Source organism: Trachypithecus francoisi, unplaced genomic scaffold, assembly GCF_009764315.1.
Source record: "Trachypithecus francoisi isolate TF-2019V2 unplaced genomic scaffold, Tfra_2.0 Lachesis_group9, whole genome shotgun sequence".
NCBI classification, from domain to species: Eukaryota; Metazoa; Chordata; class Mammalia; order Primates; family Cercopithecidae; genus Trachypithecus; species Trachypithecus francoisi.
The window spans coordinates 36,355,826-36,380,520 of NW_022681474.1; the positions used below are offsets into that span (position 1 = coordinate 36,355,826).

Sequence of the window (24,695 nt, forward strand, 5' to 3'; positions counted from 1 at the left end):
AAAAGTTTAAAAATTAGCTGGGTGTAGTGACATGCGCCTGTAGTCCCAACTACTCTGGAGGCTGAGGTGGGAGAATCACTTGAGTGTGGGAGGTGGAGGTTGCAGAGAGCCAAGATCACCCTACTACACTCCAGCCTGGGCAACAGAGACCTTGTCTCAAAAAAAAAAAAAAAAACTACACAGAAAACAAAACAAAAAAGGAATGAAGTACTGCTATATTATAACATGGATGAGCCTTGAAAATATTATGCTACGTGAAAGCAGCCAGCCTCAAAAGATCACATACTGCATGACTCTGTTTATATGAAATGTCCAAAACAGGCAGCTCTATAGAGACATAAAGTAGGCAGGTGGTGTCTAGGGCTTGGTGGAGGTCAGGGGAGGGCAGAGTAAGAGGGGTAGGAAGAAATGGAAAGTGACTGCCAATGGGTATGGGGTTTCATTTTAGGGTGATGAAAATGTTCTAGAACTGATTGCGGTGATGGCTATACAACTTTAACCAGACTAAAAACCACTAAATTGTATATATATGTATCAAGAGAGTAAATTGTATAGTATGTGAATTATATCTCAATAAAGTGATTATATTTTGAAAATCTGCAGAGGGATAACTAGACTGTGAACACACAACACTCTCTTATATAAAGCTCTAGTGCTAACTGAATATAAACCTGGATCTACACAACTTAGAATATACAGATTCCTACATATCTGAACTCTTTCTGTGTTAAGAGATTAGTTAATAATGGACCATGATGTAGTTTTAAGAGCTCCGAACAAATATTTAAGGACTAAGACAAATGGAAAATGTACTGATGGCTAACAAATGTCTAATAAAATACTGTCTATACCTGCAACACCCAAAACAGAGGCCCCTATCCAGATGTGGCTCTATAAATTTTAATTAAAATTAAAAATAAAAGTTCACTTTCACAGTCTCACTAGGCACCTTTCAAGTGCTCAGTAACCACATGTGTATAGTGGCTACCATATTGGACATCACAGATACAGAATACTTCAATCATCACAGACAGTTTTCTTAATACCATATGTCTTCTGAAACAATAAATTTAGGGTATACTCCAGAGTTCTGAAACTCTGCCATTACATAGTAATGTTAAAATGCACATCACCTCAGGGGATTCTCAATTTGTTTTCCAAAATTAAAATACACTGTCCAGAATAAAACAAATAGCACAAACCTAGTTATATGTTTCTACTGGACAAGCTACATTATAATACATAGATACCTAAAATATTCCTACTTTCTGTAGTACTACTCCCCGAAGGAAAGAAATATGCTCAACTTGGCCGGGTGCAGTGGCTCATGCTTGTAATCCCAGCACTTTGGGAGGCCAAGGCGGGTGGATCACAAGGTCAGGAGTTCAAGACCAGCCTGGCCAAGATGGTGAAACCCTGTCTCTACTAAAAATACAAAACTTAGCTGGGCGCGGTGGCAGGCGCCTGTAATCCCAGTTACTCCGGAGGCTGAGGCAGAAGAATTGCTTGAACCCTGGGGGCAGAGGTTGCAGTGAGCTGAGATCGCACCACTGTACACTCCAGCCTGGGCAACGGAGCGAGATTCCATTTCAAAAAAAAAATATATATATATACACACACACACACACACACACACACACACACATACACACACACACATACACTCAACTGGAACAAGTTCAAAGTTTTGGATTCTATCACCTACCCAAAGTTACTTGAAGCTCTTTTAATCTCAGTGTTCTCAAAAGTAAAATAGAGATTTATTTATAAGTCTTAAATAAAATTCAATATGACATCACAAAATAGTAACATTTTAGAACTAATAACTAGATAGCTACATATTTCTTGGTCCTACCATGGCTCTAACCAAACGGGGTTAATATCAAATGATTTCCACTTGGGATCTTTGGTACATATCTGAGCGAAATTAAAAGACGTACCTTAACTAAAAGGGACACACAAATTGTCCTAACTAAAAACCTACAGTCAATGGTTCAAGTCCTGATGGAGTTCTCTTCTCCTCTAGATTTTTTTTTTTGAGAAGGAGTCATGCTCTGTCGCCAGGCTAGAGTGCAGTGGTGCGATCTTGGCTCACTGTAACCTCCACCTCCCAGGTTCAAGTGATTGGCCTGCCTCAACCTCCCAAGTAGCTGGGATTACAGGCATGTGTCACCACACCCAGCTAATTTTTGTATTTTTAGTAGAGACGGGGTTTCACCTTGTTGGCCAGGCTGGTTTTGAACTCCTGAACTCAAGTGATCCACCCATCTCAGCCTTCCAAAGTGCTGGGATTACAGGCATGAGCCACCGTGCCTGGCCCCCACCTAGATTTTCTAAAACCAAGGTCGGGGCCCAAGAAAGGAAATGGAACCAGAATATGTGATCTCGGTGCTAGTGTATTTTGAACCACGAATCTTGGAAGGAAGAGTTTCATATGGCTTGAATGTGTGATTCCTGATCAGATGCTGAAGGTACTAGAGAAGCTTTCACATTGGAGATAGGGACAGGAAGAAAAGAAAACTTCTTTTTGAAATAAACAACTATCCCAAATCAAGGATTAAAATAAGGCATTTTTATAAAAAGGCTCAGAGTCCATGAAGAAAAACATTATTATTTTAACACAAGGTTTCTCAACCTCTGTGCTACGACATTTTGGGAAGGATAATTCTTTGTCGTGGGCGACCATCCCACGCATTGTAGAGTGTTAGACAGCACCCACTAGGTGCCAGCAGCAACCCATCTCCAACTCCCTATGATAACCAAAAATGTCTCCAGACAATGCCAAATGTTAGCTGGGGGCAAAATCACCCCCAGTTGAGAAACACTGACTTAACATTTACTTTTACTAGCTCACCTTCCTTTCTTTTCTCTCTTAAAAAAAAAAAAAAAAAATAGCCACCAAGTATTGCATGCGACATACTTATGCCAAAAACTTATTCACTGTTCATATAAAATTTACTGAAGCGTCCTATATTTTTATTTGCTAAATATGGGCAATCCTATGTGTGACAGAAATAAAAGATCTGAAAGCCACAGTCCCATGCTATATATGTTCTTGCCCACCTCTACTATGCTCATCAGAATAAGCTAAGAGGTCTAAAAAGAAGTATATCAGAGATTCTTTGATAGCCCATTCTGTGTAAACCTCAGAGATGCCACAAGGCCACTGATCACAAACTGCGCTACAGTTCTCTGGGGGACTTACCATTGGGGTCTTTCCTGAATAGTGTATTCATAACTGTAGCATGCAGTTTCACACTATTCCACTCTTTCACTATTAGTCCAGATGCCTGAAAACGTTCCAGCACTCGATCAACTAATTCTTGCAGCCTGGAGAAATTGGAGAAAAGTAGTGCAGAAATCTTAGTAAACTTCCAAACATGAGATTACTAATTCAACAATGTTTTGGAGCCTCTGCTCTGTGCTCATCACTATACAAAGCCCTGCATCACAAGAGGAAGAAGAGACTCATCTCCCACCATCAGGGAGCTAAAGCTCAGTCTTGTTTGTCTGCTTAACAGATAGTAGAAATAAATGATGGCAATATATTATGGTGAGTGTGAAGGGAGTGATCAGCTCTACATGGAGAGGGCCAGGTTTCCACAGGAGGTTTAGACATAGTCTGGAACGATCATTAAAAGATTTGCAAATAACACCAGGGAAGAAGGGGCACTTCAAGTAGAAGAAGAAATAGCATGTGCAAAGATGCCAAAGCATGCAAGATCACAGCATATTCAAAAAACTGTCAATTATTTACAATACAGCTATGACAGAGAGTGAGAGAAAAGGGACAATGGAGATGAGCTAAGTCTATAAGTAGTGGTCAGATTAGGGAAGCCACAGAAAGACTTTCAAAAGGGAATAATGTGGTCTGATGTCCATTTTTGAAAGCTGACTCAACAGCAGAGTGGGAAAGGCTTTAGAAGAGGAACAGCTACAGAAGTCAGTCCGCTAGGTGGCTATTTCAACAGTCAACATCACCATGACGTATCAGGCACTGTTCTAAGCACTTTTTATCTGTTAAATCATTTAATCCTCATAACCAATTATTATCCCTATTGACCAATACAGAAGCCAAGGCACCGAGAAGTTACAAAACTTGACCAAGTTCCCAAAACTAAGTGGCAAATCCAAAATTAGAAGAGGCCGGGTGCAGTGGCTCATGCCTGTGATCCTAGCACTTTGGGAGGCTGAGGCAGGCAGATCACTTGAGGTCAAGAGTTCGAGACCAGCCTGGCCAACATGGTGAAACCCCACCTCTACTAAAACACAAAAATTCGCTGGGCGTGGTGGCACATGCTTGTAATCCCAGTTGCCTGGGAGGCTGAAGCAGGAGGATTGCTTGAATCCAGGAGGTAGAGGTTACAGTGAGCCGAGACTGTGCCACCACACTTCAGCCTGGGTAACAGAGTGAGATTCCATCTCAAAACAAAACAAAAAGAAAAACAAAATTAGAATGTATGCAGTCTGGCTTCAGAGTCCATATTCCTAAGGACTGTACTATCAAGGGGGAAATGGGGACAGGCATGGTGGCTCACACCTGTAATCCCAGAACTTTAGGAGTCTAAGGCGTAAGGATTGCTTGGGCCAGGGGTCTGAGACCAGCCTAGACAATATAGTGAGACTGTGTCTCTACAAAACATTTTTAAAAATTACCCACCCATAGTGGCATGTGCCTACAGTCCTAGCTACCAGTAGGCTGAAGCAAGAGGACTACTTGAGCCCAGGAGTTTAAGCCTGCATTAAGCCATGATTGCACCACTGCACTCCAGCCTGGGTGACAGAGCAAGATCCCATCTGTAAAATAAAGGGGGTGAGGAAGGGATGATAAAGACCTAAACCAAGCTTGTCCAACCCGTGGCCTAGGACGGCTTTGAATACGGCCCAAAAGAAGTTCATAAACTTTCTTAAAACATTGTAAGTTTTTTTGTGTGATTTTTTTTTTTAAGCTCATCAGCTATCATTAGTGTTAGTGTATTTTATGTGTGTCCCAAGACAATTCCTTCTTCTTCCAATGTGGCCCAGGGAAACCAAAAGTTTGGACATCCTGACTAAACTATGGTGGGGCAGTGAGAACTGAGACAAGGGAATGGGTTCACAAGAGCTATGTGAGAGAGAAGCTGGTGCCCATTCAGATCTGGCTGTGCTAAGGGAGAGGAAGTGGTTGAGAATGACTCCCAAGTGTTGCCTAAAATGACCAGGTGGCTCATTAACCAAGGTGGTAGGCTGTGGGGAAGCAACTGCTTATTGTTCTGCTGTGTCATCTCGGGGAGGAGGTTAATACTATGCAGGATTTTGCACATGTGGCACGGGATGCAAGTAGGACATGTCCAGGAAAAGAGATGGAAATACAGGCCTGGAGCCCAGGAGAAAATCTAGGCAAATGACAGACTGGGAGATGTCAGTGTAGCAACAGTAGTTAAAAGCATGGGATAGATGCTTTTAACATGGCGAAACCCGATCTCTACTAAAAATACAAAACTTAGCCAGGTGGTAGTGGCACGTGCATGATGGCTCACACCTGTCATCCCAGCACTTTGGGAGGCCAAAGAGGGAAGATCACTTGAGGCCAGGAGTTCAAGACCCACTTGAGCAATATAGCAATACCTCGTCTCTACAAAAAAATTTTTACAAATCAACTGGGCATGGTGGCATGCACTTGTAGTCCCAGCAACTCAGGAGGCTGAGGCAGGAGGATAGCTTGACCTCAGGAGTTCAAGGCTGCAGTGAGCTGTGATTGTGCCACTGTACTCTAGCCTGGGCAGCAGAGTGAGATCGTGTCTCTTAAAAAAAGAAAAACAAGGCCAGTGCGGTGGCTCAAGCCTGTAATCCCAGCACTTTGGGAGGCTGAGGCAGGGGAATCACAAGGTCAGGAGATCGAGACCACGGTGAAACCCCGTCTCTACTAAAAAAAAATACAAAAAAATTAGCCGGGCGTGGTGGCGGGAGCCTGTAGTCCCAGCTACTCAGGAGGCTAAGGCAGGAGAATGGCGTGAACCCGGGAGGCGGAGTTTGCAGTGAGCTGAGATCCCGCCACTGCACTCCAGCCTGGGCGACAGAGCGAGATTCCGTCTCAAAAAAAGAAAAGAAAATAAAAGAAAAACAACAACAACAAAAAACAATCCTCAGTTTCCCATGGCCTTCCAAGTAAGAGTCCAATCCTGCCTGACCCACGTGGCCCTCACAGCTTGACTCCAACCTGCCTTTCTGTTTCATCGCTGCCCTTCCCTTTCTACAGATTTTCTCCAGTACTTGAATGGATTGCGTTCTTTGATACTGAATCTCTCAATTACTTAGGACAAACATCCTTTTAGAATCACCTTCACTTCTTTGACTCCCTTATACCAGGGAATCTCACTTCTCACCACTTCCAGTGCCACTGTCCCAGCCACCTGGGAACCAGCAAAGACAACTGATAAGGATGAGGAAATAAGAACAGGAAGACTTCAGAGACGCTGAAATGAGAATTACAAGGGGGAAAAAAGGAATAACCATACAGTACAATACTTGAGAAAAGAAAAAAAGCAAAACTATGCCTCCTTGTTTCTCACAATTACAGCCCTCTATCAGAGCAGTTTTGCTGGCACACTGGGGATAGAAATCTTGTGACGGAGGATCAAGGGAGGAGCCAGAGAGGAGGGAAGGCAGGAAGCGCACATAACTGTCCAGAAACTTGAAGGAGAGAAACGAATACCTGGGGAATCTGAAGATACAGAGTTGAGTGAGGGCTGTGTGTGTTTTCAATGAGGAGAAAACATTGAAAATGCTTACTGACAAGAAATTATCCAACAGAGAAAGAAAAGGAAACCAGGCAATAGGGTAAATGGACAGAACAAGACCTCAAAGGATGGTGTGGTCATAGGTGATAGGAACACAGCAGTGAACAAAACAAGCCCCACTCTTGTGCAGCTCACGTTCCGGTAGGAGGAATGAACAAACACACACGTGCACCTCGGGGTGCCATGTGCCTTGAAGGAGATGAAACGGCAGAGAGGGAGTAGAGTGTGATCTCACTCTGTTGACCATAGTGCAGCTAATATAAGTGCACTATGTTACGTAGAGCGATCAGGAAGGGTCTCCCTGATAAAGTGACATTTGACAGAGACCTGAGGGAAAAGCATTCTAGAGAGAGGAAACAGCAAATACACATATCTGAGATGGGCATATGCACAGGAGGACTGAGGAACAGAAAGGATGCCAGTAGTGAAACTGCAGTGAAACTAGAAAGAGAGAAGTGACGAGGTCGGAGCGATGTGACCAGGTTACCTGAAGCTCTCAGGCCCGTGGAAGGACTTTAGTAGCTACAGAGTGAGGTGGGAGCTTTTGGAGGGTGTTTAGCAGAAGACTGACATGATTTGGCTGCTGTGTGGAGGACAGATAGCAGTGGAGGCAGGATAGAAGCAGGAAGGCAGTTAGGAGGCTGTGGCAATCACGCAGGTGGCCGGGACAGTGGCACTGGAAGTGGTGAGAAGTGAGATTCCCTGGTATAAGGGAGTCAAAGAAGTGAAGGTGATTCTAAAAGAATTTTTGTCCTGAGTAATTGAGAGATTGAATGTCAAAGAACACAATCCATTCAAGGACTGGAGAAAATCTATAGAAAGGGAAGGGCAGGCTGAAGCCACGCTATGAAGGCCCCATGGGTCAGGCAGGATTGGACTCTTATTTGGTAGGCCATAGGAAACCGACAGTTGTTTTTTGTTGCTGTTCTTGTTTTTCTTTTTTTTAAGAGACATGATCTCACTCTGCTGCCCAGGCTAGAGTGCAGTGGCACAATCACAGCTCACTATAGCCTTGAACTCCTGGGGTCAAGCTAGCCTCCTGCCTCAGCTTCCCAAGTTGTTGGGACTACAAGTGCATGCCACCATGCCCAGCTGATTATTTTTTTAAAACTTTTTGTAGAGATGGGGTATCGCTATATTGCTCAAGCGGGTCTTGAACTCCTGGCCTCAAGCGATCTTCTCTCTTTGGCCTCCCAAAGTGCTGGGACGACAGGTGTGAACCACCATGCCAGGTCATCAATGACAGTTTTTAAGAAACAAGAAACAGGCCAGGTGCAGTGGCTCACACCTGTAATCCCAGCACTTTGGGAGGCCAAGGTGCGTGGATCAGGAAGTCAGGAGTTCGAGACCAGCCTGGCCAACACAGTGAAACCCCATCTCTACTAAAGATACAAAACATTAGCTGGGTGTGGTGGTGCATGCCTGTAATCCCAGCTACTTAGGAGGCTGAGGCAGGAGAATAGCTTGAACACGGGAGGTCAAGGTTGCAGTGAGCCAAGATTGCGCCACTGCACTCCAGCCTGGGTGACAGGGCGAGACTCCATCTCAAAAAAAAAAAAAAAAAAAAGCAAGAAGCATAAGGAAAAAAAAAAAAAAAAACCCTAAAAGCCTGGAAACCAGTTAAGAGAGATGTTGTGCTTCCTTATATACTTATCTTAATCTTTTTCCCCAATTACAAAAATAATACAAGCTCATTATAGAACACATGCAAAGTACCAAAAAGCATAAAAAGGAAAACATAACCTCACCATGCACAGATAAACACTTAACCTTTCTGTGTTAAGTGTATATCTATAGATGGTGAGGTTACCTAATCAGAAAAAATGTTCAGGTAAACTAGTTTTAAAAGTTTCTGATTAACACCATTGCAGAACCATAATATTTCTTCTTCCATTTATTTATTTATTTATTTATTTATTTATTTTTGGAGACAGGGTCTCACTCTCTAGCCTAGACTAGAGTATAGTGGCACAATTTTGGCTCACCACAACCCTCTGCCTTCCAGGCTCAAGCAAGTCTGCCTCAGTCTCCCGAGTAGCTGGGATTACAGGCGTGCGTCACTACTACCTGGCTAATTTTTGTATTTTTGGTAGAGACAGGGTTTTGCCACGTTGCCCAGGCTGGTCTCAAACTCTTGACCTCAAATGATCCACCTGCCTCGGCCTCCCAAAGTGTTGGGATTACAGGCGTGAGCCACTGTGCCTGGCTGAACCATAATATTTCTAAATATAACTTAGCTCTGAATATAACCATGCACCACAAATTGCACCTCAGTTATAAATCACAACAGAATAATTCCTCACTTTCCCCCTTCTTCTCTTAAAGAAAAAAAGCAGACAGGGAGTTCAGCTACATAAAACTGAACATGAAACACGAAGCATGAAATATTGGCGTAAGTAAACTAAACAGACCACATGACAGAAATCAAGTTTCCACCTTTGTCTTTCTGGAAAACTAGGATTTCTGACAATTTACAGACTCAAAACTTTGAAGGGGCTAATATCCTTTAAAAAGTTCTAGTGTAACCTGCTCTTTTTACGCAGGAGGAAATGATGCAGAGAGGTTGGGTTGCTCAGTCAGTGACAGAGGAACCAGAATCCAAGTCTACATGCAGCCTGTGCTGTTTTCTTTCTCTTTGTCTTTTTTTTTTTTTTTGAGACAGAGTCACTCTGTCAACTAGGCTGGAGTGCAGTGGCGCAATCTTGGTTCACTGCAACCTCTGCCTCCCAAGTAGCTGGGATTACAGACACTCGCCACCACACCCAGCTAATTTTTGTGTTTTTAGCAGAGATGGGTTTCGTCATGTTGGCCAGGTTGATCCCCTGACCTCAGGTGATCTGCCCGCCTCGGCCTCCCAAAGTGCTGGGATTACAGGTGCAAGCCACCACTCCTGGCTTGTTCTGTTTTCAATTCACTGTGCACTCCATGAAGACTGGCTCTTTGTCTTATTCACTGTTCTATCTCTGCACCTAAACTAATGCCTAATTGGCACATAATCAGTGCTCAACAGTCTTCACATGCATTCATGAATGAATTTAGAGATAGCAAATATTTTGGAATTCTATTAAGAGAGCTTAAGGGTACTTGGACATAATCACTAAATTTCAGGTTGACAATATGTCACTTTTTTTTTTTTGAGATAGTCTCACTCTGTTGCCCAGGCTGGAGTACAGTGGCACAATCTTGGCTCACCACAACCTCCGCCTCCCCGGTTCAAGTGATTCTCCTGCCTCAGCCTCCTGAGTAGCTGGGACTACAGGTGCCTGCCACCACTCCCGGCTAATTTTTTGTATTTTTTAGTAGAGACAGGGTTTCATCATGTTAGCCAGGATGATCTCCTGACCTTGTGATCCGCCCACCTCGGCCTCCCAAAGTACTGGGATTACAGGCATGAGCCACCGCGCCTGGCCATTTCTAACTTCATTGATCAATTCTTACTTGATTGATTCTTTCCTGTTTATGAATAAGTCACAAAGTTTCTCTATGCCTTTGCTTCCTAATAAGCAAATTAAAAATAACACAGGGTTGCTATGAAAAAAGGAATGAATTATTCTTAAGCAGCTTTATCACTTAGTGCTTTGGATTTGAAAACAGAAGCCAGTTATTAATGCATTAAATCTAAGCTCTTAAAGGCCTGTAAATGCTACAAAGCTCAAGCATTCCAGGACCATCTTTACAGATAAGGTGTTTGTGCTGCAGAATGATCACTGACTGCCTAGAAAGTGCAAATTTCAGGCTTTTGTTTGGACTTTTCCTCCCAATTTAATTCAGCTCCATTCAATTAATGCTTCCTGAGTGCTCACTGTGTACAGACATTATCCTAGTGACTACAAGAATAAAAACTAAGCAAAGATGGTCTTTGTTATTAACAGATCTACAATCTACCAAGATAAGTTTTTTGTTAGTTTTATATGAGACTATAAAGTAGATTTTGGTAATGACATAAGCAATACAGAGTGTTTGGGCAATTTAAAAGTTGAAGAGATTGTAGTGGGGTTAGGACCAGAATAGGTTACAAGGAGGATGGGCTTAGGATAAGAAGCTAACTGCACTCAATGCATTTTTATATATCAGTTGAATGAATAAATAACAAACGTTCTTTGAACATCTATGTCATGCATTATGAAAGGCAGCTGAATAACACATACTCCCTGCCCCCAAAAATCTTACAGTCTATTTAAGAGAAAGAAGAAAGGATGGCAAGCAGAAAGAGAAATAGTATTTGGGCAAAAGAGGAGTAATATAAGGGAAATTTCAGTCACAAGAAACAGTATTAACAAAGACACAAAGGATCATCCACCAATAATGAAGCAGGCTGGGGCCCAGGGCAGGGAGATAGAGCTGAAGTATTAAGATGGTGTCATACTGGAAGATCTTGAATGCTAGACTGAGGATTATGAATTCAAAAGATGATGAGAAATGAAAGATTTTTAAAGTCCTATGGTACACAAGCTATTGCTTAGACTGATGCAGTAGTATTTCATAATATCTATATTCACTAACATAAAAGTAATGTCTAGGTTATATTTCACAAGAAAAGAACTGCAGAAATACATGTGTAATGTGATCAATTTACATAAAATTATATGCATAGACAATGACTCTCAGTATTTGCTCTGGGGAGGAAAACTCAAGAGTCGGAGGAGGGGGAAAAGGAACTGTTTAATTTTCACTTCACCCATCTGTAAGATTTTATTTTTATAGGCAAAAACAATGTAAAAAGAAGCTTGGCTATGAAAGGAAGATGGCAAACTATGTATAGTGATGCTAGGCTGTACCATTGTGGAATTTAATGCACACATAATTACCTCTCTCATCTTTTCACCAAACATCTCAAAAGAGTAGACTATATCCACTTATTTTAAATGTCCTCTTTGTGTCCCATAAGCACAGGCTTTACAGTCAAACAGAGCGGGGTCAAACCACAATTCTGCCACTTACAAGCACACACTAATTACTACTAACCTGGACCTGCCCAAGTATACCAAGTATAACATCAAATTGTTCATACAGATATACACTATATACACACATACACACACATACATACATCAGACAAGCTAAAAGAAAAACATTGCTTACTATTCAGAAACAATGACTGGCAAATTGTTTACGTAACCAGGCTAACTGACTTACTCTTCTATTGCTCTCTCTTCCCACTTTTGAGATGGGGGAAGTCAGTATACAAATTGCTTTGTAATCTCTTTTTAACACATAGTAATCTACAGTGAATACTTTCCCAATATATAATGTTTAATCAACCCACAGTATTCTCTATTCTACAGATGTTCTATAGTTTATTTTCCATCAATTTGATGTTGATGAACATTTAGATTGCCGCCAGTATTTACTGTTATATACAATACTGTAATCGGGATTATATGAAAATCCATATATTTGTACACATTTCTGATTAATTCCATTGGATACATTTCTACAGGAAGAATCAGCAAGTCTAAGAAATATAAAACAAAATACTGGGAGTAAAAGGCCAATATGCTCTCTAGAAAGCTTATATTAATTTATACTTTTACCAGCAATGACCTTCTCATACCTCTTAACAAACATCTACCTAGTTTTCTTCTATTTTTAAAATTACCCTTCCTTGTAACAGATGAATTATTGAATAGATTTAAGCTCCCTAAGATAAGGGCCACTGTATCCATTTTTGTTTCCCTTATGGTATCCGGTACAATGCCTGGTACCAGTTTGTAGGTACTAAACTATTTATTTTTTGATATTTATCTTTTGTCTGACTGCTTGTTAGCCCTTTTACTGATCTCTTATCAATGTTAAAGCTTTTACAAGTATTTTTAGTAGAATGCTATTTATTTGCAAATAATGACCATTTGGTCTTTTAAAAACATTTTCCCACACAACACCTATGTACTTTTTAAAATTGTCTCTGTAGCTGGGGTATTAGCCAAAACTTTCAGAACAATGTATTTAATATTAATGATAAATGTAGGCAACCGTGTTTTCTGACTGTAATGGGAATAAACCTAGTATATTACTGTTCAATATGATTGCTAATTTAAAACAGACATCATATTAGACAATATCTATTTTTATTTTTTGAAAGTTGTTTTTAAAAATATTAAATTTTATCAAAAGTCTTTTAGTCATGCACTTAGGTATTATTTTTTAATTTAACCCATTTAGTAGGATAGTATTAGATTTTCTGTTCCTAATTCATCTTTGCATTCCTGAGAGGAACCAGTTTAGTCATAAGAGTTCATATTCATCTTATTCTTACCCTCTACTTTCAGAAAATTGCCAAATCCAGCAGATTTCACTTTTTTTTTTTTTTTTTTTGGTGAGACGGAGTCTTCCTCTGTTGCCCAGGCTTGAGTGCAGTGGTGCGACCTCAGCTCACTGCAACCTCCACCTCCCAGGCTCAGACAATTCTCTTGCCACAGCCTCCAGAGGAGCTGGGATTACAGGCATGTGTCACCATGCTCAGCTAATTTTCGTATTTTTGTAGAGACGGGGTTTCACCATATTGGCCAGGCTGGTCTTGAACTCCTGACCTCTGGTGATCTGTCTGCCTCAGCCTCCCAAAGTGCTGGGATTACAGGTGTGAGGCACTGCACCCAGCCAGATTTCACTATTCTTGCATCCACGTGATTCTCGTTGCTATTATTCTAGTTCAAGCCTTCTTTGCTTCTCAGCTGGACTATAGTAGTGGCTTTTTTTTTTTTGAAATGGGAGTTTCACTCTTGTTGCCCAGGCTGGAGTGTAGTGGCTTTTAAATACCTCCCCCTCCTGTTCCTGATACTTCGTTTCCATTACACATGTAGTATACGCCTGCATACAATTTATATAGTCTCTCAATTTATTTATAATTTCCTGCAAAAAGGTATTAAATGGGTTGGGCACGGTGACTCACGCCTGTAATCCCAGCACTTTGGGAGGGCTGAGGCAGGTAGATCACGAGGTCAGGAGATTGAGACCATCCTGGCTAACACGGTGAAACCCCATCTCTACTAAAAATACAAAAAATAAGCCGGCCGTGGTGGTGGGCGCCTGTAGTCTCAGCTACTCGGGAGGCCAAGGCAGGAGAACAGCGTGAACCCAGGAGGTGAAGCTTGCAGTGAGCAGAGATGGTGCCACTGCACTCCAGCCTGGGTGACACAGCGAGACTCCGTCTCAGGGAAAAAAAAAAAAAAAGTATTAAATATGTTTTGTCATATTTATTCCTAATTTTCTTAAAATTTTTGTTGCTACGATAAATGTGTTTTATTTTAAATGATGCTGCTTTCTGTTTGCTGCTGGTATACAGAAAACCAAAGGATTTTATTAGACTGATTTTATAGTCAATCACCTTACTAAACTCGCTCTTTTTTTTTTTTCTTTTAGGAGACAGGGTCTCGCTGTTGCTCAGACTGGCCTCAAACCCCTGGGCTCAAGCAACTCTCCAGTCTCAGCCTCTCAAGTAGCTGGGATTACAGATGCATGCCACCATGCCTCAAACTCCCTTATTATTTCCTAATAACTTGGTAACTGCAGGTAACCTTGTTTTATCTCTGGTCAGAAAGTATAATATGTAAGATACCAACTCATTAAAATGTATTAAGCCTTACTTTATGATCCAGTATGTAATCAATTTTTTTCTACTGTTCCATGTGTCTGAAAAGAATAAGAATTCTCTAATTACTGGGCATATAATTCCAGAGATGACTATTAGATGAAACTTGTTCATGGTCAAAATATTCTGTATCTTTACTGACTTTATATCTGCTTGATCTACCAATAATTGAGAAATAGGTTGCAATCTCCTCCTATGATGAAGGATTTCTCAGTTTTTCCCTAATAAAACATTAACTATACAAATTTCACTTAATCTACTTTAAGGCTGTTCTATTAGGCTCCTACAAGTTTAGAACTGTTATATCTTCCGGGTAAAATGAACCCTTTATCATATATGATAGCCTTCTCTATTGCTAATAATGCATTTTTTTCTTTTCCTTTTTTTTTTTTTAAACAGTCTCACTCTGTTGCCCACGCATGATCTATGCTCACTACAACCTCCGCCTCCTGGGTTCAAGCAATTATCTGCTTCAGCCTCCCGAGCAGCTGGGATTACGGGGACCCGCCACCACGCCCAGCTAATTTTTGTATTTTTAGTAGAGATGGCGTTTCACCATCAAATAAAGCAAATAAATGTGGGAGCCTGCCTAGAGAATCAGATTTTCTCTAGAAGGTTTCTGGCTCAGTGTGAACCTTCTTCTACCCTGCCCTAAATAAAAAGACCACACGAAAACAAATTTCCAACGCATGTGGGGCTTCTCTGTTCACCAGAGGCTTCGATTCAACTAATAAATGACATTAACACTGGAAATGGCTCTGGATGCCAAGGCCAGCCTTAGAAATCGCCTCAACTGCAGACTGAGAATCGCTGGGAGGGACGTAGGTGTGGTAATAACAAAAATTAAAAAGAGTAAACATTTGCAACCTACAGAATGAGAGAAAATGTTTGCAATCTAACCATCTAACAAAGGGCTAATACCCAGAATTTACAAAGAACTTAGACAAATTTACAAGAAAAAAATCAAACAACCCCCTTAAAAAGTGGGCAAAAGATATGAACACTTTTCAAAAGAAAACATTTATGGAGCCAACAGACACATGAAAAAATGCTCATCATCACTGGCCATCAAAGAAATGCAAATCAAAACCACAATGAGAGACCATCTCCCACCAGTTAGAATGGTGATCATCAAAAAGTCAGGAAACAACAGGTGCTGGAGAGGATGTGGAGAAACAAGAACGTTTTTACACTGTTGGTGGGAGTGTAAACTAGTTCAACCATTGTGGAAAACAGCGTGGCGATTCCTCAAGGATCTAGAACTAGAAATGCCATTTGACCCAGTGACCCCATTACTGGGTATATACCCAAAGGAGAATAAATCATGCTACTATAAAGACATATGCACACGTATGTTTATTGCAGCACTATTCACAATAGCAAAGACTTGCAACCAACCCAAATGTCCATCAACGATAGACTGGATTAAAAAAATGTGGCACATATACACCATGGAATACCATGCAGCCATAAAAAAAGGATGAAGTCATATTCTTTGTAGGGACATGGATGAAGCTGGAAACCATCATTCTGAGCAAACTATCGCAAGGACAGAAAACCAAACACCGCATGTTCTCACTCATAGGTGGGAACTGAACAGTGAGAACACTTGGGACACAGGGCAGGGAACATCAACACACCGGGGTCTGTCATGGGGCGGGGGGTTGGGGGAGGGATAGCATTAGGAGAAATACCTAATGTAAATGACAAGTTAATGGGTGCAGCAAACCAACACGGCACACGTATACATATGTAACAAACCTGAACATTGTGCACATGTACCCTAGAACTTTAAAAAGTATAATAAACATTTTTTGATGTTTTGATAATGTGTGTGCCAAGCACTATTTTAAGCATTTTAAGTAATTTAATCTTTTTAATTTTTTTTTTTTTTTTTTTTTTGAGATGGAGTCTCACTCTGTTGCCAGGCTGGAGTGCAGTGGCGCGATCTCAGCTCACTGCAACCTCTGCCACCCTGGTTCAAGTGATTCTCCTGCCTCAGTCTCCTGAGTAGCTTGGACTACAGGCGCATGCCACCACGCCTGGCTAATTTTTTGTGTTTTTTTAGTAGAGATGGAGTTTCACCATGTTAGCCAGGGTGAATTCGATTTCCTGACTTCATGATCCGCCCACCTCAGTCTCCCAAAGTGCTAGGATTACAGGCATGAGCCACTGCACCTGGCCAATTTTTTTTTTTTTTTTTTTTTTGAGACAGGGTCTCTGTCTGTTGCCCAGGCTGGACTGCAGTGGTGTGATCGTGGCTCACTGCAGCCTTGACCTCCTCAGGCTCAGGTGATCCTCCCACTTCAGCCTCCTGAGCAGCTGAAACTACAGGTGTACACCATTATGCCTGGCTAATTTTGTTTTTTGTTTTTTTTTTGTATAGAGAGCTTCTTTCACTCTGTTGCCCAGGCCAGTCTTGAACTCCTGGGCTCAAGCAATCCACCCACCTCAGCCTCCCAAAGTGCTAGGATTATAGGCGTTAGCCACCACGCCCAGCCAAAATTAAGATTAATAAACTTATGAAGTTGGTAAAGTTTTCATCCCCATTTTGTCCTGGTATCCACTACAACCGCATTACATCGCGTTTGAAACTCATATTCTAAAATGCCATCCTTTCTGCCTCTTATTCTGGGAAACACAAAGGAACCACTGAGTTCCACAAAGACTATCAACACCCATTATCCAAGTAACTCAGCAGCTACCAGATTAGCCTGGTGCAGGGTGCGCACCTATAGTCACAGCCACTTGGGAGGCTGAAGCAGAAAGATCCCTGGAGCCCAGGACGCTGAGATCAGCTTGGTCATAGTAAGACCCCCATCCTGAAAGTCAGACTTAAAGTATGATACTTTTTCCTGCAACAAATTCCTTTTCCAAGAGATTATTAAAAAAGAAAGAAAGAAAGAAAGAAAGAAAGAGAAATAATTAACATGTTCTTTACAATAAGAACTCAAAGAAAAGGAATCAAAATCAATCAAACTTTTGAGGATGATTTCAGGTACCTCTTGATTGAAACAAAGAAGCATTCCAGAAACATACCTGTTGGAGCCATCTTTCATATGGACTTTGGCGTAAAGAACATCCACCATGCCAGGATCATCATTCATGTATTCTATCCCTGCCATCTCCACTTCTAGGGGTTTACCCCCAGAAATGTCACTGCAAAGGAAAACGCATTAAGATATCTGTTTAAGCTAAGAGGGCTATTATATTTTGAAACATGGTTAATATACATAGTCAAATATGTATGTTACTTACATTATGTACAAAAACATAGTAGTTGTGTTTGTTCCCTAACATTATCTAATTGCCCTTCTAATTTCAAAATTAGTAAATTTTCAATGCACAGAAATTGGAAAACACTGGAAAGTATTTCCAATGTCACACTATATTTTTCCCAATACCAGTTTATTAGCACGGTCTCATAGAGAAAGTAAAGTGACGACAGTTCTGATCCATAAAGACATTTACTATGTTGGCTTATCTCTCAGGTGCCCATCTCTACTATTTCTACAAGTTACAAACAGCATTTCACTCATATAACAAACGTGGAGGTGTAAACTGATATCACATCTTTATTTATTTTTTTGTTTGGTTGGTTTGTTTTGTTTTGAGATGGAGTCTTGCTCTATTGCCCAGGCTGGAGTGCAGTGGCACGACCCTGGCTTACTGCAACCTCCACCTCCCGGGTTTATGCCATTCTCCTGCCTCAGCCTCCAAAGTAGCTGGGACTACAGGCACCCGACATGATGCCCAGCTAATTATTTTGTATTTTTAGTAGAGACAGGGTTTCACCATGTTAGCCAGGATGGTCTCAATCTCCTGACCTTGTGCCCGCCTCGGCCTCCCAAAGTGCTGGGATTATAGGTGTGAGCCACCGCACCTGGCCTTTTTTTTTTTTTTTGAGACAGTTTTGCTAGTCGCCCAGGCTGGAGTGCAATGGCACAATCTCAGATTGCAATCTCCGCCTCCTAGGTTCAAGTGATTCTCCTGTCTCAGCCTCCCAAGTAGCTGGAATTACAAACGTGTGCCACCATGTCCGGCTAATTTTTATATTTTTAGTAGAGACTGGGTTTTGCCATGTTGCCCAGGCTGGTCTCGAACTCCTGGGCTGAAGCCATCTGCCTGCCTTGGCCTCCCAAAGTGCTGGGGTTATTATGGACATGAACCACCGCACTTGGCCTATGCATAGGGTTTTAAATGAGGCATAAAGTTTTGTTTTGAGTATCAAAAGATTGGCAACAGACTAAAAGTCAAATAACATGGTACTGATTAGATAAACTATAATACTATGAGCAATAAATAAACTATACATGTGACTAAGGAAGCTTTTAGGTACTGATATAAAAAGATAAAAACTGATTAAAAACTGATACAAAATGATATATAAAACTGATATAATAAATTATATTTCTAAGTTTTAAAAAAGGTCTACAACAATGTACATGCTATGCTACTTGTACAAAAGATGGAGGTAAGAAAAAAATATGTTATATATCTTTGTTTACACATCTATAAAATCCCTGGAAGGATACAGAGAAAGTGACACACTGGTTGCCTCTAGAGAGGAAAGCAGGTGGTTGATGAATTTCAATGGTAGAGAAACTGCACTGCATATCCTTTGCAACTTTAAATTTTTGAACTATGTAAATGTATTATCCATTAACAAGTTAAAATTTTAAAAAATATCCAAAATAAACCAAAACAAAAGTGTATATACTGAATAATTTTATTTAGAGGACATTAAAAAACAAACCAACCAAATCTATGCAATAGAAATGAGAACGGAGGTTGCTTCTGGGAGAAGTGAATTCACTGGAAAAAGGCATGAGGGACCCTCATGGGGTGATGGCAACGTTCCACGTCTTGATTTGGGTGAGGTTGCACAGGTATAGACATTTTGTCAAAGCTCATCAACTACACCTAAGATCTGTGCATTTTTACTGTTAGTAAATTACACATCAAAGGAAAAACATGCATATACGTATCCAAAGTGTTAATGGTAATTACTTTTAAGTGGTAAGATTACAAGTGATATTTTATTTTTGTGTATCTATAATTCCTGCTTTCCTAAAGTTAACATGTATTACCTTTGTGTTAAGTAAAGCCCCACCATCCTGTTTTCTTCCTGGGCCCCTTATTAAACTCGTACTCCAAGTTGTGCCTTGTTGTGCCATGCTGAAATCCAATTAAAAATCAGCTCACTGCACAGTCTTCTCCAAACCCCAGGAGGATAGGCACTTTCTCCATCTTATCCACATCTATATCCTCAAAATCTGACACCATGCCTTATACAAAATGGGTGTTCAATAAATCTCTGGTAAACATTAAATGGATGTTTTAAGGGGGAAGCTGTTCTGGACAATTTTGAGAAGAATATGGTCACAGGCTGATATATTAGTTTGAATATGTGTCCCTGCCCAAATCTCCTGTTGAATTATAATCCCTAATGTTGGAGGTGGGGCCTAGTGGGAGGTGTTGGAATCATGGGGACAGACCTCTTATCAATGGCTTGGGCCACCCCTTGGTGATAAATGAGCTCTCACTCTGAGTTCACACAAAATCTACTTGTTTCAAAGTGTATGGCACCTCCCCTGCCACTCTCTGTTGCTTGTTCCTGCTTTTGCCATGTGACGTGCTTGATTCCCTTCACCTTCTGCCATAAATGAAGCTTCCTGAGGCCTCCCCAGGAGCCGAGCATGCTTCTTGCAAACCTGCAGAACCGTGAGCCGATTAAATCTCTTTTCTTTATAAGTTACCCAGTCGCTGGTATTTCTTTATAGCAATAATGCGAGAACAGCATAATATACTTGCTATATTGTCATTAAGTAAAAATGTGGTGCTGCCTTAAAAACAAAAGGATGTGGCCGGACGCAGTGGCTCACACCTGTAATCCCAGCACTTTGGGAGGCTAAGGCGGGTGGATCATGAGGTCAGGAGATCGAGACCATTCTGGCTAACACGAAGAAACATGGTGAAATCCCGTCTCTACTAAATATACAAAAAATTAGCCAGGCGTGGTGGCGGGCACCTGTAGTCCCAGCTACTCGGGAGGCTGAGGCAGGAGAATGGTGTGAACCTAAGGGGCGGAGCTTGCAGTGAGCAGAGATCTCGCCACTGCATTCCAGCCTGGGCGACAGAATGAGACTCTGTCTCAAAAAAAAAAAAAGAAAAAAAAAATTTTTTTTAGGATCAATCAAAAGACAGCTGGAAAAAACGTTGTCTTGACATTGAACCCAGGTCATGGGAATGCTTTGTAGCCTAGGAATCCTAATAGTAAAGATTCCCTTAACACTTCAAGGCCTTATTACTGCATAAGACCAAAACTTTTCTCAGTATGAAATTAGTAACTCAACTATTTCAGGCAGACAATTTTCTTTCCATGTTGACCAATGTGGTCTCAAACTCCTGGGCTCAAGCAATCCTCCCAGCTTGGCCTCCCAAAGTGCTTGGGTTACAGGCATGAGTCACTGCGCCTGGCCCAGATACTTTTTCTAATTAATAAAAATTGCAGCCCCAATCATAATAAGTCTTCCTATAGCCACCCCTAATAAGAAGTGAAACATTTCAAAACACAAGCCAAGCTCTGAACTGTCATCTGAGGTATGTAGCTTCAATCAATACACAATATATCTCCATTCCAAGCACTAGCCAAAGAGTTCAATTTGAAAGACTGCCACTGAATCCTATCAAAGTGAAGTCAAAAAAGTCTGTTTGAAAAAAAGTTTCACACTAAATATACATCCCCCATCATTTCTAAAGCTCTTACCCTGCATAGTTAAATCACCAGAAAGCATCACACCATTGGCTTAGATTCCCACTAAAATGTTTTTAATGGGTTATATTTAATGTTACATCTGCAATTTCTAGGGTCAGCAGAAGAAAGACCCATAAGAACAATGTTTTTATCTTCTGCAAAATTCCTGTTAAAGACACTGTCCATCATCATTTAGCATTCTTTCTTAAGATTTACATGACAGGCCGGGCACGGTGGCTCAAGCCTGTAATCCCAGCACTTTGGGAGGCCAAGACGGGCGGATCACGAGGTCAGGAGATCGAGACCATCCTGGCTAACACGGTGAAACCCCACCTCTATTAAAAAATACAAAAAACTAGTTGGGCGAGGTGGCGGGTGCCTGTAGTCCCAGCTACACGGGAGACTGAGGCAGGAGAATGGCGTAAACCTGGGAGGCGGAGCTTGCAGTGAGCTGATATCTGGCCACTGCACTCCAGCCCGGGTGACAGAGCAAGACTCCGTCTTAAAAATAAATAAATAAATAAATAAAGATTTACATGACAAACTTTTGACAGACTGAGAACCAGAAAATGTTACTCTCCTGAAAAAACTGTTATATTGGGGTTGGCTGCACAACAGCCTGAGTGTACTTAACACTACTGAACTGTGCACTTAAAATGGTTATGATGGCAAATTTTATGTTGTATTTTACCACAACTGAAAATTTTTTTTAACTATAAAAAAAATTGTCATACTGCTTTATCAGACAAGAACTATAATAAGTGGTGTACTTCTTTTTGTAATTTAGTTCAAGTACACTGGTGTCAGAAAATAGTACCAAACTTTAATGCTCAAGTACAATTATTATCTTACCTTGATTTTCAGGTAGAATTTTCTCCCTATACCATCCTTACGGTTTCTAAATCTCTGACTATAACATTTCTTTTGTATACATGTCCTCTTAACTACCTCAAATACTTGGAATTAGATGGGGTACTAAGAACAAAAACAAAGTTAGAAACAATGAAACAGGATCCAAAGCCTGCTTTATGAGCAGAAACACAAACTCTTTCAACCTACCCCTAAGATTTATCAAGAGGGAGATTGAAGAGCAGGATAGAAATCCAATGGTTTGCCCGATAAACACTTTGTCTTGGTGGCCAAACAATTACATCTGGGACACCAGTAAGCAAATACTTTCCAACTGATGTCACGTGAGGCAATAATCAGGCATTAACGTTTGTTCATGGGTATTTTCTCTCCTCTTTCTAGTCCCTTTAAACTTTTGTGGTTTGACGTCAGACCTGCTGGGAAAACTGAGGCACAGGAGGGTGCTGCTGGGACTGAAGAAGAGCTGCACACCTGTCAGACTCCATACTCAGAGCCAGTGCACCGTCTGTATCCTATATCTCACAGAGAAAAGTCACCAGGGACACAGCCGGAGCTTCCGAATTTACTAAACACTGAATAATTCATTCAAAATCTATAGAGCTACATAAGCCTTTCACTGAAAAACTGAAACAAAAATCCTGTTTTTGGTCTTATAGCATCCTTCAAATTAAAAAACTACCCCCAAATTTAAAACGAATACTCAACTACTCATTTCTTTAATATAGCCATATAGCACCACAGTTTAAATCAAATTCCAATATAGCCACATTTATTTCAATACTCCAATTTTAAAAACCATCAAATTAAACTACAGCACACTATGTACAGGTCTGTTCATTTTTCAGTGTTTTCCTTTCATATTTTAATTTGGGACCACTACACCATAAAAGGTTCAGGTTAGAAATGCCATTATTTACGAATTTTTTTTTCTAAGTATATACCAAGCACAAAGATTAACGTCAAAGAGCAAGAAAAGATTCAATGATCCAATTTACTGATTTACTTACCAGAGCTTTAACAGAAGTACCCTTTTTGTTTTTTTAAGAAGTAGTCTCTTCTCAGAAGTAAATCAGTTTTGCACTTTTTACTTTTTAAATAAATGCATGTGATGGGGGAAATTAGGAGAAGAAGGTTGGGGAGGCTTGCTTTATTTTACTCGCTGGTTCCACATCTTTCCAGCTTTTTAAAAAGAGCATCTTTAAACAAATTTTTGCATGCACTGCAGATTTTTGGCAGGGTAACTTTGTCCTATTTCAAAAGCTTTGCTGAATTTGAAAAACTACAATTACTGTTTTCATACTGTCATGTCAAAAATTCTGAGGAACTATTAAGACTGCTCTTTATTCCCTAGGCACACTAACTCTGACATGCTTAAAGGGCTCCAATTTGGCATTTAGTCACAAAAGGCACCAAGAGACATAAAAGGGAGGAACTCAGCTAAATCTTCCCATAGCTTAGGATAAAGCTTCAGTGATTAAAAACCTGTGACCTGATTTTCAAAAGGTAAAAAGAACAAATACTTCTCTAAACAAATATTTTATCTACCTTTAAATTTTTTCTTAGCAGGATTATCCCAATGGCAGCCAAGGAAATGCAGTAGCTTTCAGTTTAGTTTAGCAAAAAGTAAACTGGAAATAAGTTAAAGTATCAGAACTGATCCTTAAACCACGTAAAACTGCCTTGCTTTGTAAAATAAGGCATAATATTTTGCTTTAGACAAGGGAAACAGCAAGTATCTAATGACAAACACCAAATTATTTTGCATTTCAGGTAAGATCTAGAGAAAACAGACATGTCTGTTACTGAGCAAAGAACATGACAAGAAGTGTTTTTGCTCTCTCAGATTCAGAAAGGATAGGAGACTGCAAACCCTATCAGATTATGATCTTGCTCAAGAAAAATAGTTTATCTTTGAAACAATTAGTGGAAAAGGATAACTGGCCCATAAAGTGTTTGTATTACACAGTTTCTTTTCTTTTTTTTCTTTTTTGAGACGGAGTCTCACTCTGTCGCCCAGGCTTGAGTGCAGAGGCGCCATCTCGGCTCCCTGCAAGCTCTGCCTCCTGGGTTCACACCATTCTCCTGCCTCAGCCTCCCGAGTAGCTGGGACAACAGGCCCGCCACCACGCCCAGCTAATTTTTTGCAGTTTTAGTAGAGGCAGGGTTTCACCGCATTAGCCAGGATGGTCTTGATCTCCTGACCTCGTGATCTGCCCGCCTCGGCCTCCCAAAGTGCTGGGATTACAAGTGTGAGCCACCACACCGAGCTACACAGTTTCATATACAACATAACTAGAGAAAAATTTTAGATCCTTTTACCTTGTTCTATCCAATGAACCAGGTAAACCATTTCTATAAGGCCATATTAGAATAGCATGGGGCCTGCCTACAAGAATGGAATAAAAAAACTATTTGAGTGAATTGGCTTTCACATTTCTCTCCTTTGTCAGTCTTAAGTAAAAGGAAGAAAGTAAAGGGAAATAGGGGAAGATACGGTTCTTTGAAATAAAGCTGTTATGTCAGATGTATGTGTAAATTAAAATTTTACAGTAAAAAAGAGTAACAACTCTGTCCTCAGAACAGTAATGCTTTCCCTGAGTCAAAACAGATTGCTTAGACTATTTCTGGTATCCTTTTTGAACTGCCTGGACATGGCAGCTCACGCCTGTAATCCTAGCACTTTTGGAGGCCGAAGCAGGAA

The 24,695-nt window shown here is 40.8% G+C and overlaps 1 protein-coding gene across 5 annotated transcripts in view; it reads right to left on the reverse strand.

Moving 5' to 3' along the window:
- ASCC1 (activating signal cointegrator 1 complex subunit 1) overlaps positions 1 to 24,695 on the reverse strand; it is a 120,129-nt gene that overhangs the window by 36,234 nt on the left and 59,200 nt on the right. For all 5 annotated transcript variants that reach the window (XM_033209617.1, XM_033209619.1, XM_033209622.1 and 2 more), the window contains 2 exons: positions 17,407 to 17,526; positions 3,206 to 3,330 (listed from right to left, as the gene is read on the reverse strand). In XM_033209617.1, the coding sequence (XP_033065508.1) occupies positions 3,206 to 3,330; positions 17,407 to 17,526 (245 nt within the window). The remainder of the gene's footprint in view (positions 1 to 3,205; positions 3,331 to 17,406; positions 17,527 to 24,695) is intronic.